This window comes from Amia ocellicauda, chromosome 5 (assembly GCF_036373705.1).
Source record: "Amia ocellicauda isolate fAmiCal2 chromosome 5, fAmiCal2.hap1, whole genome shotgun sequence".
In the NCBI taxonomy this organism is placed as follows: Eukaryota; Metazoa; Chordata; class Actinopteri; order Amiiformes; family Amiidae; genus Amia; species Amia ocellicauda.
In genome coordinates, this window is record NC_089854.1 from 32,624,718 (window position 1) to 32,646,167 (window position 21,450).

Genomic DNA, 21,450 nt, shown 5'->3' on the forward strand with positions numbered 1-21,450 from the left:
TTTGAAGCAACAGGACATCTGGATTTTGTTTTATTTTTTATTTGTATTTTTGCTTTTGAAATATAGTTCTCATGGAAGTTGCCAAACATAGACTGTAGCTGCTTTCATTTTGGAATTTCCAGAAGTCAATTTAGTCTCAGAGTTTAACAAATGTAATCTGGGACTGATACCAGTTCATGGGAAAACTTACCATTAATCAGCAGGGAGTTTGTAGAGATAGTGATTGGTGTATTGGGAGGTCATGTGGTCACCTAGTGGTCAGTGTTAAATTAATGAATCCCTGGCAAGAGGGCAAAGATGCTTCCAATGGTTCTGCATTAAGAAGAGAGATCAAATTTCCTCTTTCGTAATGCTAATGCTACTGCAGGAGATGAATGAGCAAAACGATCAGAGAGACGCAGTTCTGCTGTTGAGTGTGATTAAAATCCTCAGCAGTGATTTGATGAGAATCTGCCAAGATCTTGTAAATTTCTGCAGCAATTAAAAATATGGCTTATTGTAAAACTAAAGAGAAGTATGTATTTATTTATTCTTTGTTATTTGTTACATATATTTAAAATGTGCAATATCTAATACTGAATAAATGTATGAGGCTGCAGTTGATCACTTTCCTGGGCCTGTCCCAGTGCTGCTGTGGACCTGCTGTTGCTGTCTTCCATAGTTTTTCAGTGATTGCAAATTTTGATTTAGTACATTTACACTTGTTAAATGTATGGTGTGGAAATGGCAGTGAGGTAAAACTGTGCAAGCCAAGGATTTGGAGAAAAGGGTCATTTGCTTAAAATCAGTCTCAAATGTTTCCTTGAACTCGAAATCATTTTTATTTGGACTAACTTAAAACACGGTTAGAACATTCTAAAAATGATACAGCACCTGTTTTATTTAAATATAATGCAGAGGAAGAGGATGCAGATTAAAATACTTTTCATCTCAAGGATTCCACAGCTCATAACTAGAATTAGTCTTTAAAAAAAAGAAAAAGAAGTAAGCAGGTAAAACATATATAAGGGTTCTTTCTGTTCCATCATCTCTCACTGCGGCCTCCTCCTTAGTGCTTCAATAAGGTCAAGGACTACCCTTTTCTGCCTTGAAACACAGGCTTGGTTTTGTCCTTTTACAGATTACAGATTGGATATAGAACATGCTGCGCTGCTTGCTGATGTGATCTCTCACTGAGGTCTAATTTTCATTTCGCAGCGCTTATAGGAATAGTGATGTCCTTTCCCAGTTGCCCAGTTGATTCCATCGGCATAACTTTCATGAGCGCCTCCCAGGTAGAGACCGTTCAGGTTAGAGCTGTGACACTGCCCATACCACCAGGCCCCTTTGTACATGCTACTACAGTTGCAATCACAGACATCATTGTCTCGATCTTTGGTGGAAAAGAGAAGGTTGTTGTGACCAGTCAAGGAATCACCTGTGGAAGGACAAAGGAGGCGTTTTCAGAGGGCTTCCATAAAAGATCTCTTTGGTCACTTTGTGAACAACATTTATCCCTGATCTGAGAGGTAGATTCACTATCATTTGTAACAAACCACACTCACACTAGAGCTGCGATGGTCTGAGCTCAGAGAGTACACACTGCTTGATCATTTAATTGGGTAATCATCCACTAACTCTTTGGAGCTGCACACGAAAATCAGTTTGTATGATAACATGTGTAACATTTTTTTTTTTGTTCCTGGGTAGTAAGTGTTATTTCCTAATTGCTTATGCCTCAAAAGCATAGACAATGGCTATTATTCCCCACAAACTTTGCTTTTGTGACCAGGACAGTGATATTTTGAAATTTAACTATTTCCAATGAGAAAACGGGCAAATGTGTGTCTTTTCGTGTATTTATACTAAAGTAATACAAAAATGACTACAAAAGACTTAGAATTGAGTATTTTTTCAAGATTTACAATTATACTGTACGATTAAATGTTTCCTCGAAACTCGAAAACATTTTTATTTGGACTAAATAAAAACATGTTTAGAACATTCTAAAAATGATACAGCAAAGTTTGTGGGGAATAAAAGCCATTTTCTATACTTTTGAGGCATAAGAAATAACACTTACTACCCAGGAACAAAAATTGTGTTACATAGTGTAATCAGTGTGCAGAATTTATACATTTAATGACCTCTAATTTTGTTTTGGTTTCCTCCTCTTGATGAGATAACTATGTTACTTACATGATAAGCCCTGTATGTTTGGTAATGGTCAGATTTGTAACCCAGGAGAGAGAAGGAGTTAACTTAAACACTCATCCACACTACACTGGATTCTTGTAGACTGGCAGAACTCCATTGACCCTAATGATTTGCATAATTTCAGTGGACTTAGTGATCAGAATTGGGGACTTACCTGCAGTACTGTCCTCATGTCCACCCAGAACAAGTTTGTAGTTCTCAGATTCCCCCAGAATCTTAAAGGACTGGTATTTTGCAAAAGTGGAAACATTGTCGAACTCCTGGAAGTCAACCCTCAATTCATGATTCCCTTTCAAAAAGAAGAGTAGACGATTCAAGTTATTGAATCAAACTTCTCACTTCTGTAAAATGAAAGAGGTTGGATTGATATCATTCAGATACAATAATCCCTCAAGATACATGATAATTGTGATCCTGGGAAAACTTTGAGTAGGTGAGAGTTGCACGACTTGCAAAGAATTAGCACAAAGCAAACAATGGAAATGTGATGATAAGCGTTACTCAGACACAATATTTTATACACATACAAGTGTAATACTTGAGATTACAAAATGAAAGATTTTTCAGTCAATACTTTATGTATACAGTTACTTGACAATGGGCTTTCAGAAAAGTCTGTGTAAAGCTGGTTTGCTGGAAGAGTACACTTTAGAGATGTCCACACCCATTTGGTCAAGCCAGGGATTTTATGGTTACAGGGCAGTCAACTCTACAGTTCTTCCATCCTCAGTTTTCCATTTCAGTTTTACTGCTCACAACACTATTGACTGACTCTGATTCACTCGGCTTCAAAATGCAGATGACTTGAGGCTGGACACACAGTGAGTGTCAGTGTAAAGACGATTAATGGTACTGATGTTGCAGTGGTGAGAGCCTATAGCCTACTGGTAGACCAACGGAAACGGCACGAAAGACACTACTGCCTGTACTGTTTATCATTTTTTTATACCACACTTCAAGCTGGTGTAACCCACCACTGCTTTAAGGCTGCAAGGTGATGTACTCGTCTAGGTCTGGGTCCGAAGGAGACTGGTAGGCTCGATCATAAGAGATAAACTACATCCACCCCAAGGAAGACTAATACAATGTATTTTTGCAGGTTGCTTTATGTAAAGAGATAATTTAATCAAATAAATAAATTCTCATTTCATTAGATCATTTAATCAATAAATAAATTCTCATTTCATTAGATCAGTTCATCAAATAAATAAATTCTCATTTCATTAGATCAATTCATCAAATAAATAAATTCTAATTTCATTACTTCCTTTTCCTATTTCTAAAACTCACATTTCACAAAAGGTTAATCACATTTCATTGCTCACACATATATACAGATAAACCTACTGGCCAGTATGTAAAATAATAATAATAACAACAATAATAATGATAATAATAATAATAAATGATAAAATGAGATCTCATTTAAAAAGTAAATAAAGTAGCAACAAAATCTCATTGAATTGTCCTAAAAAATGTACCACACATTAGCGGTGATGGTCAACCAGGCAATCGTCCATCCAGCGCTGTGATAATGACTGCAGTGGTCAGCATGTAGTGGACAACACGACTAGAGGCATCGCTGTACAGTTCCAGTAGGAGGGGGTACACAAAAAAAGTCTGCACAAAATGTACAGCACAATTTATTTAAGTAATTTAACAAATATAACTACTTACACTAAATCAGTCACACTAAACAAATACATATGTAAACAACACGGTTCTTTCTCTATATATAAATATATATGGCTTTACCTGATCTGTGTGTTATATACACTCACGTAAAGGATTATTAGGAACACCATACTAATACTGTGTTTGACCCCCTTTCGCCTTCAGAACTGCCTTAATTCTATGTGGCATTGATTCAACAAGGTGCTGAAAGCATTCTTTAGAAATGTTGGCCCATATTGATAGGATAGCATCTTGCAGTTGATGGAGATTTGTGGGATGTACATCCAGGGCACGAAGCTCCCATTCCACCACATCCCAAAGATGCTCTATTGGGTTGAGATCTGGTGACTGTGGGGGCCAGTTTAGTACAGTGAACTCATTGTCATGTTCAAGAAACCAATTTGAAATGATTCGACCTTTGTGACATGGTGCATTATCCTGCTGGAAGTAGCCATAAGAGGATGGGTACATGGTGGTCATAAAGGGATGGACATGGTCAGAAACAATGCTCAGCTAGGCCGTGGCATTTAAACGATGCCCAATTGGCACTAAGGGGCCTAAAGTGTGCCAAGAAAACATCCCCACACCATTACACCACCACCACCAGCCTGCACAGTGGTAACAAGGCATGATGGATCCATGTTCTCATTCTGTTTACGCCAAATTCTGACTCTACCATCTGAATGTCTCAACAGAAATCGAGACTCATCAGACCAGGCAACATTTTTCCAGTCTTCAACTGTCCAATTTTGGTGAGCTTGTGCAAATTGTAGCCTCTTTTTCCTATTTGTAGTGGAGATGAGTGGTACCCGGTGGGGTCTTCTGCTGTTGTAGCCCATCCGCCTCAAGGTTGTACGTGTTGTGGCTTCACAAATGCTTTGCTGCATACCTCGGTTGTAACGAGTGGTTATTTCAGTCAAAGTTGCTCTTCTATCAGCTTGAATCAGTCGGCCCATTCTCCTCTGACCTCTAGCATCAACAAGGCATTTTCGCCCACAGGACTGCCGCATACTGGATGTTTTTCCCTTTTCACACCATTCTTTGTAAACCCTAGAAATGGTTGTGCGTGAAAATCCCAGTAACTGAGCAGATTGTGCAATACTCAGACCGGCCCGTCTGGCACCAACAACCATGCCACGCTCAAAATTGCTTAAATCACCTTTCTTTCCCATTCAGACATTCAGTTTGGAGTTCAGGAGATTGTCTTGACCAGGACCACACCCCTAAATGCATTGAAGCAACTGCCATGTGATTGGTTGGTTAGATAATTGCATTAATGAGAAATTGAACAGGTGTTCCTAATAATCCTTTAGGTGAGTGTATATACCACATTCAAATATCAGTATCCACCTTAATGAATTAATAACGCCAAACTTATAAGTTAATGCAAAGCGCTGGATCGGCTTTTAAACAAGACGACAAATATGCGCTGACTAGCTCCTTAGATTAGCTGGTAAAGCGCCGATTGTTTCTTACTTCACTCTCAATTCAATAAAAAATAACACTACAACTCAAGTTTCATAAGGTATATAAAAACATCTCGGCTGGTTTTAACATATGAATTAACTCACAGTACATCAAATAGTCTACATTGAACAATAACCGGATAATAGTGGAAAGCAAAACTTACCGAGATTCTTAAGTGTATAACTTATTATTGGTAGAAAACAGAATAAAAATATATAAGGGGTTTAGGCTTAAACCTATACACAATGATGTAGTCCTAAACTAGGAAAATTAGACACGGAGACGTATATGCACTGATGACGTGTTTAATTATTATTAAAGCAAAACAGGGCTTGATTGGTATTGTCGGCAGTCCAAAAACGACTCCCCTGCTTCGCTGTGTTCAGCCGAATAAAGACCCTGTTGTGCGAATGCACTGCAATGTATGAGCAGAATTAAACTGAACAGGATACGCGTTTGAAGCCGGATACGGCCAAAATTGCCTGTGTGCATTTTACAGCACAAATCGGCACAATCGTAGCACAAAGGACAGAGACCACTGTTAAGTGATTAAAATATAATGTGTAATATCTCAAGAACCATGCCGGTACAAACAATTATTTTTGCTGCACAAACCAGCACAAACGTAGCACAAACGAATGACACCACTTCGGATCGATTTGGAGTTTAATGGGGTGCTAGGTGAGTTCAACGCTGATAACTGCACTGATGAAAACAAATACGGCACAAACCGGCTAACGTAGCACAAACGAAAGAGACTATTTCGGTGCGATTTGGAGGTTGATGGGGTGCTGAGTGACGTCACAGCTCATAAAGTGTAATCTTTAATATCTCAGGAACCACACCGGCAAAAATGATGATTTGTGCGGCACAAACCAGCAGAAATGCAGCACAAATGAATGCATATATTTTGATTCATATTCTGAACACATGGGGTGCCAACTTCAGGGAGGTAGAAAAAACTCTGGGCTGTCACTATGCTTAGACCCGCCTTCAAGCAGAGGTAAATGACCCAATCTGTCAAGCGAGGTTTTGGAAACCAACCTGATGCTTCTGATTGGCTACTTGCCATACATGACGCGACATTAGTTCTCACAGGTTGGTAATCTTGGAGTCGACGCCGCCCCCACCTATTACCGTCCTGTGTGGTTGCGCACACTTTTCAATGGGCAAGCCGGCCCTGCCACCCACGCAAGGTCAAAGTATATAAGATAGCAGGTGTTGATAGTAATCATTTATTCTCGCGATGGCACTATAGGTATATATTTGCAGGATGAAAGCTCAGAGAAACGCAATTACTAAACAATCAAGATTATAATTAACATTTGTACTTCCGTCGCTGAGGCCCCCTGGTGGCGAGAGGTCCTAGGTTGCAGCCTATATAGCCTATGTGGTTAACACGGCCCAGGTCTTAATTTAATTCAATCAACTGGAATCTCCAATTTTCTCTAGATTGAGTCAGTGTTCGACAATCTGTAAAAATATATCACTGATGAACAGGTAGGAGAAATTACCTTTAACAGATTGTGTTTCATAAAACTAAATTCATACCCAAAAATCATAAAATATTGTTATAACCTTAGGATATAGTTGAAATTAAATACAGTATCTGAACTAAAATGAAAAATCATTCTTGAATCTGATTATTATCAGATTATCAAGTCAGAGGCACATTTATTTGATCCATTTACATATACTTACTTATTATACACCAATACTCATCTATAATGTACATAACTGGAAATTAACCAAATAAAAAGGGCACAGATTCTGCACAAATTGTGTTCTGCAGGCCTTGTTGTGTTAAGAAAGCTGACTCAGATTACTTAAATATGTGAAGCCGCACATGCTTTATTTTGTAAGTCTCATCTCTCATTCATCTGTATTCTGCAGCCAACACACATTTTCTCTCACATGCATTTCCACACACTCTGAACAGTATCAAACTAAGAACATAACACTCTATTCCCTGAAACTTTAATTAACCACATAAAGGATGTCACGGATTGCCTATGGAAATTAACAACAAATTATTAACAACCCCAGACCCCCTCTTTCTACACTGTCCTTTTGAATCCCAAATGCACCACCTCATGCTGCTTAATTGTGTGATCCAAGCAGACTCACCTGCACTGGTCAGTGAATGAATATAGTCATTCCCCAGCCAGAACTCTGACTCCTGGTTTCCAAACCCTCTCTTGTAGGAGGTCCAGTCTCTGTAGAAATCCACTGATCCATCCATTCTTCTCTGGAAGACCTGCAACCACACACCCAGGGAAGGAGTGAGACAACTGAGTGGAGATGCTTTAAAGGCAGTGGTTAATATGTGTCTGTTGTTATATGGATTTTAGCTCCCTTTAACCCAGACGTTCTCAAAACCTGAATTCAAAACAGCTCTTCCTTAGAGCAGAATAAATTAAAGGATAATAGTTAAAGTCTGACCTTGGTGGTCACATTAACCCAGAGAAAAAGACTATATAGCAGCTTTCAAACTACAAACTAGTTTTGGACCCATTTCATTTCCTTAAAATGGAGCAAAATAAATAATTCTAGTTGAAGTCTGGTCTGGAGGGTCACACTATATATTTATACAAGAGAAAATCCTAGAAGCAGGTGGGTTTTCTCCCTTAGGCACAGGCAGTTGGTTCTTCAGAGTTCACTCACCAGCCAGCCGCCCCCATCAGTGGTCATGTCACAGTAGACACGTATGGGGTTGCCTTTCCCTGTGTACACTGTGTACCAGCCGCTCAGGGAGCTCCCCAGGTCCAGCAGGTCCTTACAGTTCCCAGGCCCTGAGAGGACGACACTGGCACACTGACAGCTGACTGGACCACTGCCTCCCTGCCCAGTCTAAAGGGAGCACTGGAATATGACTGTTCTTGGGTCACTTTAATTATACACAACATCAGCTTCCTGCAGGTGACTACAAAAGCCTTTTCATGATTTGCCTTTTAGTTTTCTTTTCTAAAATACTCGACATTCTTTCTCAACCACTCGTTCTTGACTTATTATTGATGGCTTTCCTTAAAAACCTGCTTTTAACACTGGTAAAGTGTGTTAAACATGCCCATTCAGGTGCAAATTTAGAAGATATTGAGGCTCAGAAGCTCAGCTGCAGTGAAATAGTGGCAGGGGTATTGTGGACTGTCTATTAAAGTTAAGTTGCATATCAGAATCTTACTGGTGCTGCTGTATTGATCCCCAGGTTCTCCTTTCTGCCCTAAACAAAACAAAAAGTGTTATCAATGCATAACACTGATTCTTTGAATACAAATTTCCCAGTGCTGTTTCAGCTCAAATTGTCCAATAACAACTCTGTTAAGATTTTTCACTTCCAACCCACAGTAAAGAGGAGTCCCGAGCACAGACAAACACACAGCACCCAAATTGAATGTTGCTCAAAACTCCCTTAATATGTTGCTATAAAAAAGGTGAAAACTAATTCAGACTACACATACATAGAACTGTATACATTTAGAAAATGAGAAGCTATACAGATCTTTTGTCTGTGGCAGAGATTTGCTTTTCAGATTGATGTCTTTCTTCTCACTGATGAAACTCAGCAGTCCCTCAGCTCTTCTCCCAGGTATCTTAGGAAGGACAGAATAGTAGAAAGTGCTTCCTGATATTCACCTTTGATTCCAACAGGGCCTATTTTTCCAAAAGCTCCTGGTTGTCCTCTGACCCCTGAAACATAGAAATGGAGATGCCAAACAGATTCTCTGTGCCTGGAGCAGCTGTCCCCAGGGTGATGTTGGAGGGATTGAGTAACAATGGAGGTTTAGCTTTGGTTAGTTTTAAAATAGAACCACCTAATAGCATGATTCAGGCAAGATGTTTAGGAATAGAATAAGGGGGGAAAAAATAATAGTTGCAGTATTTATCCAGTACTTCAAGCAGTGGCATTGTTAGGGCTTCTTGGTCAAGCCACAAATCTTTTAATGGGCCAAGTATTACTATTTTAAATTTAAAAAAAGAATATTACAGTATTTCTCTTCTCAAGGAGGATGCCAAATATTACAGCAGGTATACAGAAATATTTAGCATCCCCCTTGAGGAAACACGGGGTGCCAAATATTTCAGTATACATGTTGAAATATGTGGCATCCTCCTTGAGAAGAGAAATATTGTAATATTCTTTTTTTAAATTAACCCTAACCCCAGGTTGTGTGTGTGGTCATGAACACACATTTATTGTTTATTGAAGGAGTACAGAATTGTGTGTAAGTTACAGTTCTAAGGCAGACATGGAGTCAAATGCAAAACTGACAACAGAGTTCATATCAATCATAGCCATCTCCCAATCACATTTAATGTCTAAATAGCAAATAATACATGTATTTTATGTTAATAAGTCTAAAGCTAAAGTATCGCCATGCTGAGAGTGTACGAAGTCTAAGTATACAATCTAGATTCCAATACAGTAGGCTACATTACAGTAATGTTTTGAGAACAGTAATAAAAAAAGTGTAAAAAAAATGTTGAAATTGCTAGAAGACAGGGGGTGCCAAATATTTCAGTATACAAGTTGAAATATTTCAGTATACCTGCTGTAATATTTGGCATCCCCATCCCAAGAGAAAACAGGGGATGCCAAATAATTCAGTATATCGGCACCCCCTGGAGCGCATGTGCCAAATCAGTCTAGAGCGGTCTGCGCAAGTGTGAAATCAAGGTGTTTGCAAGGGGATGCACAATGTCCAGGGGGTGACGGATTCGTCATAACACCGGCTGTGATTGTTCGATCATGTCCATAGAGACTAGAGTAGCACAAACTGCACGACCCATCAGCAGTAGTAGTGGGTTGCTGTTTGCTAGAAATAAAGTGAATCCGTGCAGCCAATCAGTATTATTAGCCTAGCTAACATACATCCCAATACAAGCAGAAACAAAAGTCCAATGCATAGTCCAAAACTGTACCAAAGCCCTAAAGAAGGTAAAACAAGTGAGGCTTAGACAGGGAGAGAGGAAGAGCAGGTTGAGACAACAGAGCAACCAGAGTAGACAGAGACAAGGTTCACAGGGTTCTGGCTATAGTTAGCAGAAATAGAAATTAGTTAAGCAGGTCTGATGATCTGAAACAATTAGTAGATTATACATTGAAATTACAATCATGATCCTCCTTGCAAACGCAGCACAGAGTTAACTAGCAAGTTATATGTAAAAAAAATGTTATGGGGGAGCATGCCCCCAGACCCCCCTACTTGCGCTGGGAATCTGGGCTCAGCCACCAATGTCAGCAATTCCTTCCAACGCCTCTGACTTCAAGTCCAAAAAGTTAAAAGTAGTTAAATAAAAGCTGTCCCAATAAAACAATAAATCAATCATGGGAGTGAAAAACTAAATCAAAGAAACAAAAAACTTCCAAGCAACATGTCCAATCCAAGGCAGTTATACAATTTCCAGCTGGAGAGGGGCAATTTCTCGATTGCTCCACAACTTTATTATTCTGTTTGGTCAAACTCAGTAGTTATACATCCCAGTACAAAATGAAAAGAAAAAAATTGAAAAATCCAAGTGCAAAAACTAAGAAATATATTGGCAGGGCTTTGTTAAAACAGTTTTACTTTAAAGTAAGTAAGGATTAAAACTACAAAACACAGAAAAATGGCATGTGGATTTGAGGGCATTATCATGACCCGTTTTATTTAATTAAATATAATCTGTGTTTTCTGTGTTTGTATGGAATGAAGTCGAGTCAGTTCGGGGGAAGAGCAGTGTGGGGGAGAAGCCAGAACAATAATAATAATTAAGCATTAAAACTACAAAACACAGGATCTCAGCAGCAGAGAGAAACATGGCATAGAATACTACAGAATGGCTAAACAGTCTAGCAAAGGATATGCAGAAAGGGAAAAAATTGGCTCCCACTCCTAACTCATTCCTTGTCACTATTCAACAATTCCCTTCTTTATACAGCACAATTTAACCTGACCTACTCTGTGCTTTTACAGTCACTTCTGTTTCTAGGTTTCATTTTCCCACATCTTTCCTCCCTCCTGCTCTCTAGTCTCTTTGTTTTGCTCCTTTCTTCCTTTCGTCAGTTAAGGGGGCAGTGCAGTGTAGGGAAGAAGCCAGAATACCTGGGCCTCACCTGGAAGGCCTGGCAGGCCGGGTTCTCCCTTGGTGCCCGGAGTGCCAGGATTGCCTGCTGTCCCTGGGTGTCCTGGGCAGCCCTGGAGGAGGGTCAGTCTGTCGTTGTCGTTCACACCCACAACTTTCACCACTGAAACACAGGAGCACAGCCTCACCAACAACACCTGAATCACAAAGCTGGAGGGATAAACACTTTTTCTACTTTTTCAGGCTACAATCCAATTCAATAAGGTATCTGAACAGTTTGGATAATGTCCATGTTTCACAGTGATCTAAATCTGTGAAGGCTTGCATTTAGCTTGGCAATTACTGAAAGGCATCTTCTTCTCAAATACACCAAATATCATGTTACTAATGCCTTTGGGAAACAACAGAGTTGGTGTCCACTCTACATTTGAAAGTCATAATTATCTTCTATTCCATAAACACATCTTTACTGCCTGCATTTAGCCAATTGTTTTTGCTCATTTGTTGGTTTAAAAAATGCAAAGACATCCATTCATATATTTTACATTCGTGAGGTTCCAAAGGGTTCTTGTAATGATCTGCTTCTTCCTATTCTATTTTTAACTTGTTTGCTGTTGTGTTGACTATGTTATGAATGTCTGTGCTCAGACTGTTCTCTGTGAAAGGATGCCTGATGGCTGAATGCAAGAAAGTGAGTTCTGCCTTCAATATTGCTGTTCCTCACCAGTGGAACTTCAGATTGTTGCTGAGGCTAATTTGAACTCAGAACACTTTTAGACATTTTTCACAAACTCTTATTTTTTTCCTGGAATTCTTTCAACATGAAAATCAAAGATTACACACATCACAATTAATACAGTACACAATTACAAAACCATGTCACAGGTCAAAGATGCTGTGTATTTACCATGTCCTGTATGATGCAGAGTGTTAGCAGCAAGCTTTACCTGGACAGGTGCTTTCTGTGCCTAACACCACAGAGAGACACAGGAACAGGATGAAGATCTCACAAACACTCTGGAGAATCATTGTGCTGCTGGTGACACTGTCCTCTCTCTTGATGTCAAGGATGATGTCTTCTCATGGAGTCAGGCTGTATTTATACAGTCCAACAGTCCTGCCTCTTTTCAGATTGCTGTTAGAAACGGGGAGAGAGGGAGGCAGTCTATAATCCAGTGATTGTTCTTCTCTGGAGTAAACACTCCAATATGTATTGTTAAGCAACAACTACTAGAAACAATATAGAGAAAAAGATACATAATTTGGATGTTTATAATCTACCAAAGATCAGTGTTTTGTTGAACAATCCATGATTTCAAAACCTTTATTTTGCTGGGTTTATTTTCATATCAAACGTAGTCAAATTTGCTCCTGCAGGCATGGCTTATTCTGGTAGTCCAGCTGGAGAAACTGGTGGTTGTCCCTTCCCTTTTTGAACAATGAAGCTGTGGTGGCTGTCTGAGAACACACAGGGCCAAACTGCCAACTCTACCTGATAGGATCCCAGCAGAGACAGCCGTGATGCAATCTGTCATTGATACAGTCTGGGGTTTTTCACCTGAGGCTTTGACGTTTGTAGGAGGTCCACCTTTTATGGAGATCTGGGACAATCCACCCTGGGAACAGACATCCAGTTCAGGGAGTTCAAAGAAGAGCGACCAAAATAGTGTCTGGTGCAAAGAGAGTGTCATAACATTCAGACAGATTAAAGAACCACCATTCTTCTCTATTGAGCTGAAAAAACAAGGGTAATGACAATCCAGATGTCTTCTGTTATGCTGAGAAATAAGTCAAGAACCCATATAAACGATTAAAGTAATATACCATGATGCAGGGTATTAAATCACAGTGAAGTCATTGTAAAGAGGCATAGAAAAACATTATATTGTGTATTGAAAACTTTATCGGAAATCGCCAACGATTAGAAAGCTGTCCAATTAAAATGCAGATTATCTTAGTCAACTTTCCTTAGAGAAAAAGCCAGGAACTCGATCTTTCATCCTTTATTTTATCTGCTGATTATCTGTACAAAAGTGAGCATTTCTGTAATTATTTGTGTTAAATCAGTCAGGCAGAGCTGAACACATGATTTATGTCCTTGCTTTATAACCTATAAATTGTTATTGCCAGAATAGTGTTGCTTACACTGTCCACTATAGTTGCTGCTACAGTGAATGATGATAATTGCGAAATGTATTCAGACACAAGAACATTTTGTTCTTTGAAACAAAAGCATATCTGGATATTGTTTTACTTTTTTAGTTGTATTTTTGCTTTTGAATTTTGTTCTCATGGAAGTTGCCAAACATAGACTGTAGCTGCTTTCATAATGGAATTTCCAGAAGTCAATTTAGTCTCATAGTTTATCAAATGTAATCTGGAACTGATACCAGTTCATGGGGAAACTTACCATTAATCAGCAGGGAGCTTGTAGAGATTGATTTGTGTATTGGGAGGTCATGTGGTCACCTAGTCAGTGTTAAATTAATGAATCCCTGGCAAGAGGGCAAAGATGCTTCCAACAGTTCTGTATTAAGAACAGAGATCAGATTTCCTCTTTCGTAATGCTAATGCAACTGCAGGAGATGAATGAGCAAAACGATCAGAGAGACGCAGTTCTGCTGTTGAGTGTGATTAAAAACCTCAGCTTGGATTTGATGAGAATCTGCCAAGATTTTCCTGATCTGTGGAGCAATGAACAATAAAACTTATTAGAAAACTAAACTTATTTATTCATTAACTTATTTATTCATGTTTGTTTATTACTTGTGTTTCAAATGTGTAATATCTAATAATAATAATATTGTTAAATGTTAAATGTAAAAGGCTGCCATTGAGCATTTTCCTGGGTATGTCCCAGTGTTGTTATAGAATTGCTGTTGCTGTCTTCCCTTGCAAAGTTCATTACTGCTTTCTGGACTTTTGGCAGACTTTTCTTTGAATTTATGATGTGAAAATGGCAATGAGATAAAACAGTACAGGCCTAGGATTTTAGAATTAGCTGTGTTTAGCTTTGAACATGAAATTGAAACACGGTTATTAAAAATAGAAATAAAAACAAAATCTTTAAATATGTGTTTTATTTATACATGAAGATGATGCAGTTTAAAATACTTTGCTTCTCAAGGATCCCACAGCTCATACGTAGAATGACTAAAGCAAAGCAAGACAGTGAAGTTAAAAAGAAAAGTAATGGGAATGATGAAGACAACAAAACAGTTATGTTCATTCTTTTCCATCATCTCCCACTGAGTTCTTGTCCCTAGTGTATATATTTCAAAGACTTACTTTTCCTGCCTTGAAACGCAGGCTAAGATTTGTTCTATTGTGATGTGTTCAGGGTTGAAGATAACGGATAACTTTGGCCCTGCAGCACACTGTGAGCCCAGGCTACTCATGCTGCTGTATTAGCCTCACTATCCCACCTGGCTAAGCCTTTCTAGGGATGTTTCTGCATTGTGAGACAACTAAGGGCATGAAGGCTATGGTGTTAATATAATAAGCTGCAAATAGAGTATAGGCTGAAGGGACTGTCACTGATCCTTGCTGAGCATTGTCCAAGAAGAGTTGCACAAAGCTTGCTGAGCATCATTTATTAACACAAAGGGAAGGTTTGGCCTTCTCCATGAAAATTACACGTCAGATATATAACATGCTGTTGAGAATGCAAGAGCCCTCTCTCTGCAGATGTGATCTCTCACCGAGGTCTAATTTTCATTTCGCAGCGCTTATAGGAATAGTTATGGCCTTTGCCAGTGTACCAGTTGACTCCATCAGCATAGCTTTCATGTGCGCCTCCCAGATAGAGACCGTTCAGGTTAGAGCTGTGACACTTTGTATACCACCAGCCCCCTTTGTACATGCTACTACAGTTGCAGTCACAGACATCGTTGTCTCGATCTTTGGTGGAAAAGAGATGGTGGTTCTGATCGGTCAAGGAATCACCTGTGGAAAGACAATGCAGACATTTTCAGAGGGCTTCAATTTAAGATCTTTGGTCACTCATTTTGTAACGATGAACAACTTTAAAATTCTAGATACTTTAAGACACTTATAACACCTAAACCAAGCTGATATGAAGTGACCAATTGACACTCTGACAGTGATGTAATCTCTTGGTTTATAATATTGTTGAAAAAAAATTATATATATTTTTTATATATTACTCTATACATTCATAAAGAAATAACAGAATTTTAAATTCCATTGCTGAAACATAGGTTTTGATCTAAATGGACTTCCGAATGCTTTGAAAACCACTTGTTTGCGTTGGATCCACACTACTCTATCTAGATCTCTAACCTATAGTAATTATTATATTTGACAGTTAACAAATACCAAATGCATTGTAACAATATTGACACGCTGACATTGCTGTCCCTGATCTGAGCAGGAAATTCTTTGAATATTTAAACCACACTCACTGGAGCTGTGGTACTCTGAGCTCAGAGAGTGCACACAGCTTAATTAGAAAATCATCCATTAACTCTTTGGAGCTGCACAAGGAAATAATCTTATATGATAATCTGTGTGCCGAACTTTAATGACCTCTAATTTAATTTTGGTTTCCTCCTCTTGATGGCATAACTACATTACTTACAAGCCCTGCATGTTTGGTAGTTTTCAGATATCTAACCCAGAAGAGAGAAGGAATTAACTTAAGCTCTCATGCACACTGCAGTGGATTCTTGTAGACTGGCAGAACTCTGATAATTTGTTTCATTTCAGTGGACTTGGTGAACAGAATTTGGGACCTACCTGCATCACCAGCCTCAAATACACCCAGAATGAGTTTGTAGTTCTCCGATTCCCCCAGAATCTTAAAGGATTGGTATTTTGCAAAAGTGGAAACATTGTCGAAATCCTTCAAGTCTACCCTCAATTCATAAGTCCCTTTGAAAACAATAGTAGACAAGACTTGAATCACACACATTGCTTCAGTAAAATGAAAGAGGAATGATTGATATTATCCAAATATGTTTTATTACTTGAAAGAATAGATGTGTTTTTCTCATATTCCTTCTCTTTCGGCATCAGAATCCTTTAGTTTTTAAGTAGTTTGATTGTATTTCTGCTTACTTATACTCTCGGTATAAGTCCAGCACAGAGCCTTCTAAGGAAGGAGATGAGCAGTGATGGGGAAATGTTTCAGTGTAATACACAATTCCTCTTCAGTGTAGTTTGTAGTGTTCCATTATGGTACTTTAACTTCTCTGTAGATTGACTTGTGGGTTTTCCTAAAAGTCTGTATAAAGCTGGTTAGTTGAATGAGTGCAGGAAGACCACTTTAGTGATGTCCACACCCAATGGTCAAGACAGCAATTTTATAGTTACAGGGTGCTCAAATCAACTCTGCAGTTTATTCCATCCTCAGTATAAAATGTACTGCTTGTCTCAGTTTTACCACTCTAAAAACTATTGACTGATAATGTAATTCACTCAAGTTCACAGACATCTCTACCATGCAAGTTAATGTCTTTCGTGTGATTGAAACCTCTTGAGTGGCAATCAAGGTTTACACAGACACATACACACCCTTAACTTAATTCAATCAACTGGAATGTCCAGCTTTCTCTAGACCTAATCAGTCTTTGACAAACTCTAAAAAGTTATCACTAATGAATTGGTAGCAGCAAAGACCTTGAGAAGCTTAGAGATTGTGTTTTATTAAATTAAATTAAATTAAATTAATCACCATAAAAACTTTGTTTCAAATTAATGGTGTAGATGCTTTTGACTACAACTGTACATCACTGATGGAATATACTGTACTGTGTAAATACATATTTATAAATATAGTGATCATTTTTTAAAATATTATTCAAACCTTAGGTAACAGTTGAAATTAGATACAATATTTGAGCTCTTGTACATACTGTACATAATGCACCAGCAGTGAATGAAAGGGTAATGACCACATATTTATAATAGGGATATTAAAAGTTGACCTTTTGAACCCCAAATGCACCACCTCATTGTGTGATCCAAACAGACTGACCTGCACTGGTCAGTGAATGAATATAGTCGTTCCCCAGCCAGAAGTCTGACTCTTGGTTCCCAAACCCTCTCTTGTAGGAGGTCCAGTCACTGTAGAAATCCACTGATCCATCCATCCTTCTCTGGAAGACCTGCAACCACACACCCAGGAGAGGAGTGAGACAACTGAGTGTGCCTGCTGTTGGATGGTTTTAACTCAATTTACCCCTAGCATTCTCAAAAACTGAATTAAAAACAGGATTTCCTTAGAATGGAGCAAAATAAATAATTCCAGCTGAAGTCTGGCCTGGAGGGTCACAATATACATTTATACAAAAGAAAAAGCTTGTACAGTTAGTAGTTTTGAATTCATTTTTTCAGCAGGTGTGTTTTCTCCCTTAGGCCTTTTTTGGTCAAGAGACTGTCCTCTCTCTCGCTGTCAGTGTTGATGTCTTCTCATGGAGACAGGCTGTATTTATACAGTCCAGTCATCCAGCCTCATTTCCAGTTTAATTGTTGTTACAAAGGGGAGAGGGGCAGGGAGTCGCACATTAATTAGCTGCCTGGGTGACTGCCTAGTTCTGAGGACAAACACACATAAATAATGCCTTACACATAATTTTGCCTTACAGTAAAAAATAAAAAAAGGCTTAGAATAAAATTTATATTTTCTAAAACATGGATGTGCCAAAATGCTTATTCCCATCAGAAGCCCCAGATAAATGTAAGATCAGAACAATTTATAGAAACATTTTATCATATATTGTATTTATCCTTTGTAAGATGGGTGGATTTTCTTCCTTAGACACAGGCAGTTGGTTCACTCACCAGCCAGCCCCCGCCGTCAGTGCTCATGTCACAGTAGACGCGGATGGGGTTGCCTTCCCCTGTGTACACTGTGTACCAGCCGCTCAGGGAGCTCCCCAGGTCCAGCAGGTCCTTACAGTTCCCAGGCCCTGAGAGGACGACACTGGCACACTGACAGCTGACTGGACCACTGCCTCCCTGCCCAGTCTAAAGGGAGCACTGGAATATGACTGTTCTGAAAGTTGTTTCCTGCAGGTGACTACAAAAGCCTGTTGCCTTTATTGTTTTTTTGTAAAACAGTCAACATTCTTTCTCAACCACTTTTTCTGCAATTATAATTGGATAACACTTGTCTTTGGGTAAAGTGTGTTAAACTTCCCCTTTAGGTACCTTCAGGTGCACAAATTGAAGCTCAGCTGAAATGAAAACCACTAAGAGAAGTTGTTATACAAATTAGGCAGTGGAATAGTGGCAGGGGTATTTTGTCTGTTGAAGTTAATATAATATATAATATATAATATATATCAGAATCTTACTGGTGCCGCTGTATTGATTCCCAGGTACTCCTTTCTCCCCTAAAACAAACAGAAAAGAAAGTTTATATCAATGCAGGATACTAAGCCTTTGAATATTAATTTCCCAGTGCTGTATGTGCTCAAATTGCCCAAAAACAAGTTTGTTATGCTTATTTACTTCAAACCTACAGTGAAATGGAGTCCTAAGCACAGACAAACATACAGCACCCAAGTTGTTTTTGCTTTGTTTGATTCATATGTGGCTTTCAAAGAGGTTCCTAGATGAAAACTAGGTCAGACTACACAAGTATAATTTCACACAGTAAGAAAATTTGATTGTATAATTGTATAAAGTGCTTCCTGATAATCACCTTTGTTACCAGCAGGGCCTATTTTTCCGAAAGCTCCTGGTTGTCCTCTGACCCCTGAAAGTCAGAAATGGAGATGCAATCAGATGCCAAACCTCTGTGATTGGAGCAGCTGTCCCCAGGGCGATGTTGGAGGGATTGAGTGACAGTGGAGGTCTTAGTAAAAGTTAAGTTCTATTTCTGGTCATTTTTAAAGAGAAACACCTACATTCATGATTCAGACACAATATGTTTAGTATGTATTGAGAGTTACGTTTTTGATTTGTTTGGACGTTGTTTTTTGGCAGGGGAATATGCTTGTGAGGAAACATATCCACAAAGGTTTTCTTTTTAATTTAAATAATTTATCAGTAAGTTATTGCCACATATTTTACCTGTTAACAGATTAAAGGTTGGTAGAACACTGCTATTGAAATCTGCTTATACTGGAGACTTTTTCACACCTTTTGGTAACCCTTTTACAATAATGGCCACAATCCCCTTCAGACACATTTTAGTATTCACACCTGAAGGGGTTATATTAATGTAGGAATACCACATGAAGATCACTTGAATAGCTCATACTCTTGCTCTGAGCTCTGATGTTGATCACATGTGTAAATCCTAGCCCTAACTCTAGTCTTTAACCCTAACTCTATCCCTGACCTTCACTCTAACCTTAGCTATTACTCAGGTGATTAACAATAGAACAACAGAGTCAGGTGTTGTTCCTATGGTTCACATACATACATTAAGTGTGAATTTGTGACCATTATCATTACGTATTATTATTATAGAGTCGAGTCAGTGCAGGGGGCAGTGCAGTGTGGGAGAGATGACAGAATAGCTGGGCCTCACCTGGAAGGCCTGGCAGGCCGGGATCTCCCTTGGTGCCCGGTGTGCCAGGGCTGCCCACTGTCCCTGGATGTCCTGGACAGCCCTGAAGGAGAGTCATTCTCTCGTTGTCGTTCACACCCACAACCTTCACCACTGAAACACAGGAGCACAGCCTCACCAATAACATCTGGAGCACCGAGCTGGAGGACACCCTCAGAAGTATTGCAGCCTTGTATTCTATGGGCTTGTATACTACCTTGTCCAACATGCCGCCCACCCATTTTTTATGTTTAACCTAATTAGCTACCACACATGAACTAGTAGGCCTGTAGAGCCTAACCACCTAGCTGCCACTACCGTTGTCTAACTGACTGCCACCAGGTGTCATACTAGCAGGCTATCCTTCACCCTTGTTATCAATACAAAAATAATGTGTCCCTCACACATGTGGATTTCTGATCATGCAGCCCACTATTGAAAACACTTCCCTCTGCTGTAATTCATCTTTGGTATGACTGCCTTTCTGTGTTTAATGGTAAAATGGTTAAATTAATACAGTAGGACAAGACGGGTCCTGAAATATGTCATGCTTGTAATTGTATCACCATACAAGCATTTTTAATTATTAATACTGTATTATTAATTATTTATTTCAAACACTGCCCGGGTCCAGATCTCTGTGCCTCATCCATGAGCTGTTCAATGGAAGCTGCCAAAACACTATTTTGTTTCAAATATTTATTATAAATTATTAATCATGTGTTATAAAGGTTTATTGATAATGTATACATGTACTTATTAATGGTTTCTAACCGTTTAATAACCTATGTATGTGCCAATCATTTATTAATGATGCCATGATATATAGAGTATTTCCCTTTTTTCTTTCTGGTCTTCTCTTTGGAAACACAATAATTCCGCCACTAAGAGATAAACTATGAGGAAAACACTGCCTTTTTTCTCAAAACAGACAGGATGTTGACACTTATTTATCTTTACATGGAAAGTAATGACCAGACACAGCACAAAGAGTACAGTCTACAACCAATTACAAACCCTATAACAGGTGAATGTTGCTGTATATTTTCTACCCAGACATAGATATTCAGCATGTCCTGTAGGATGCAGTGCGTTAGCATCAGGACTTACCTGGACAGGTGCTTTCAGTGCCCAACACCACAGAGAGGCACAAGGACAGGATGAAGGTTTCACAAAGCCTCTGGAGAATCATTGTGCTGCTGGTGAAAAAACTGTCCTCTCTCTCGCTGTCAGCATTGATGTCTTCTCATGGAGACAGGCTGTATTTATACAGTCCAGCTGTCCTGCTTCTATTCCAGTTTAATTGTTGTTACAAAGGGGAGAGAGGCAGGGAGTCACACATTAATTAACTGCCTGGGTGACCACCTTGCTCTGGGGACAAACACTCATAAATAATGTTTTGCATTGAGTACAGTAAAAAATAAATAAATAAAGGCTTACAATAAAAACAAAAAATTAAAACATGGATGTGCCAAAATACTTATTCCCATCAGTAGCCCCAGATAAATGTAAGGTCAGAACAGAAACAT

General features: G+C 38.9%; 2 protein-coding genes across 2 annotated transcripts; both read right to left on the reverse strand.

Annotated features, from left to right (window-relative positions):
- Positions 1-797: 797 nt before the first annotated feature.
- On the reverse strand, positions 798-12,482 carry LOC136750068 (ficolin-1). Its single transcript, XM_066704831.1, has 8 exons — positions 12,348-12,482; positions 11,432-11,563; positions 8,971-9,024; positions 8,519-8,557; positions 8,002-8,129; positions 7,465-7,594; positions 2,351-2,485; positions 798-1,417 (listed from the first exon to the last, which is right to left on the reverse strand). Exons 1-8 carry the CDS (start codon positions 12,427-12,429, stop codon positions 1,170-1,172), a joined length of 948 nt encoding a protein of 315 aa, XP_066560928.1. The 5' UTR covers positions 12,430-12,482; the 3' UTR covers positions 798-1,169.
- A 1,981-nt stretch (positions 12,483-14,463) lies between these two features.
- On the reverse strand, positions 14,464-21,187 carry LOC136750069 (ficolin-2). Its single transcript, XM_066704832.1, has 8 exons — positions 21,032-21,187; positions 19,904-20,035; positions 19,070-19,123; positions 18,720-18,758; positions 18,205-18,332; positions 17,399-17,528; positions 16,159-16,293; positions 14,464-15,345 (listed from the first exon to the last, which is right to left on the reverse strand). The coding sequence occupies exons 1-8, from the start codon at positions 21,111-21,113 to the stop codon at positions 15,098-15,100; spliced, it is 948 nt and encodes a 315-aa protein (XP_066560929.1). The 5' UTR covers positions 21,114-21,187; the 3' UTR covers positions 14,464-15,097.
- Positions 21,188-21,450: the final 263 nt, after the last annotated feature.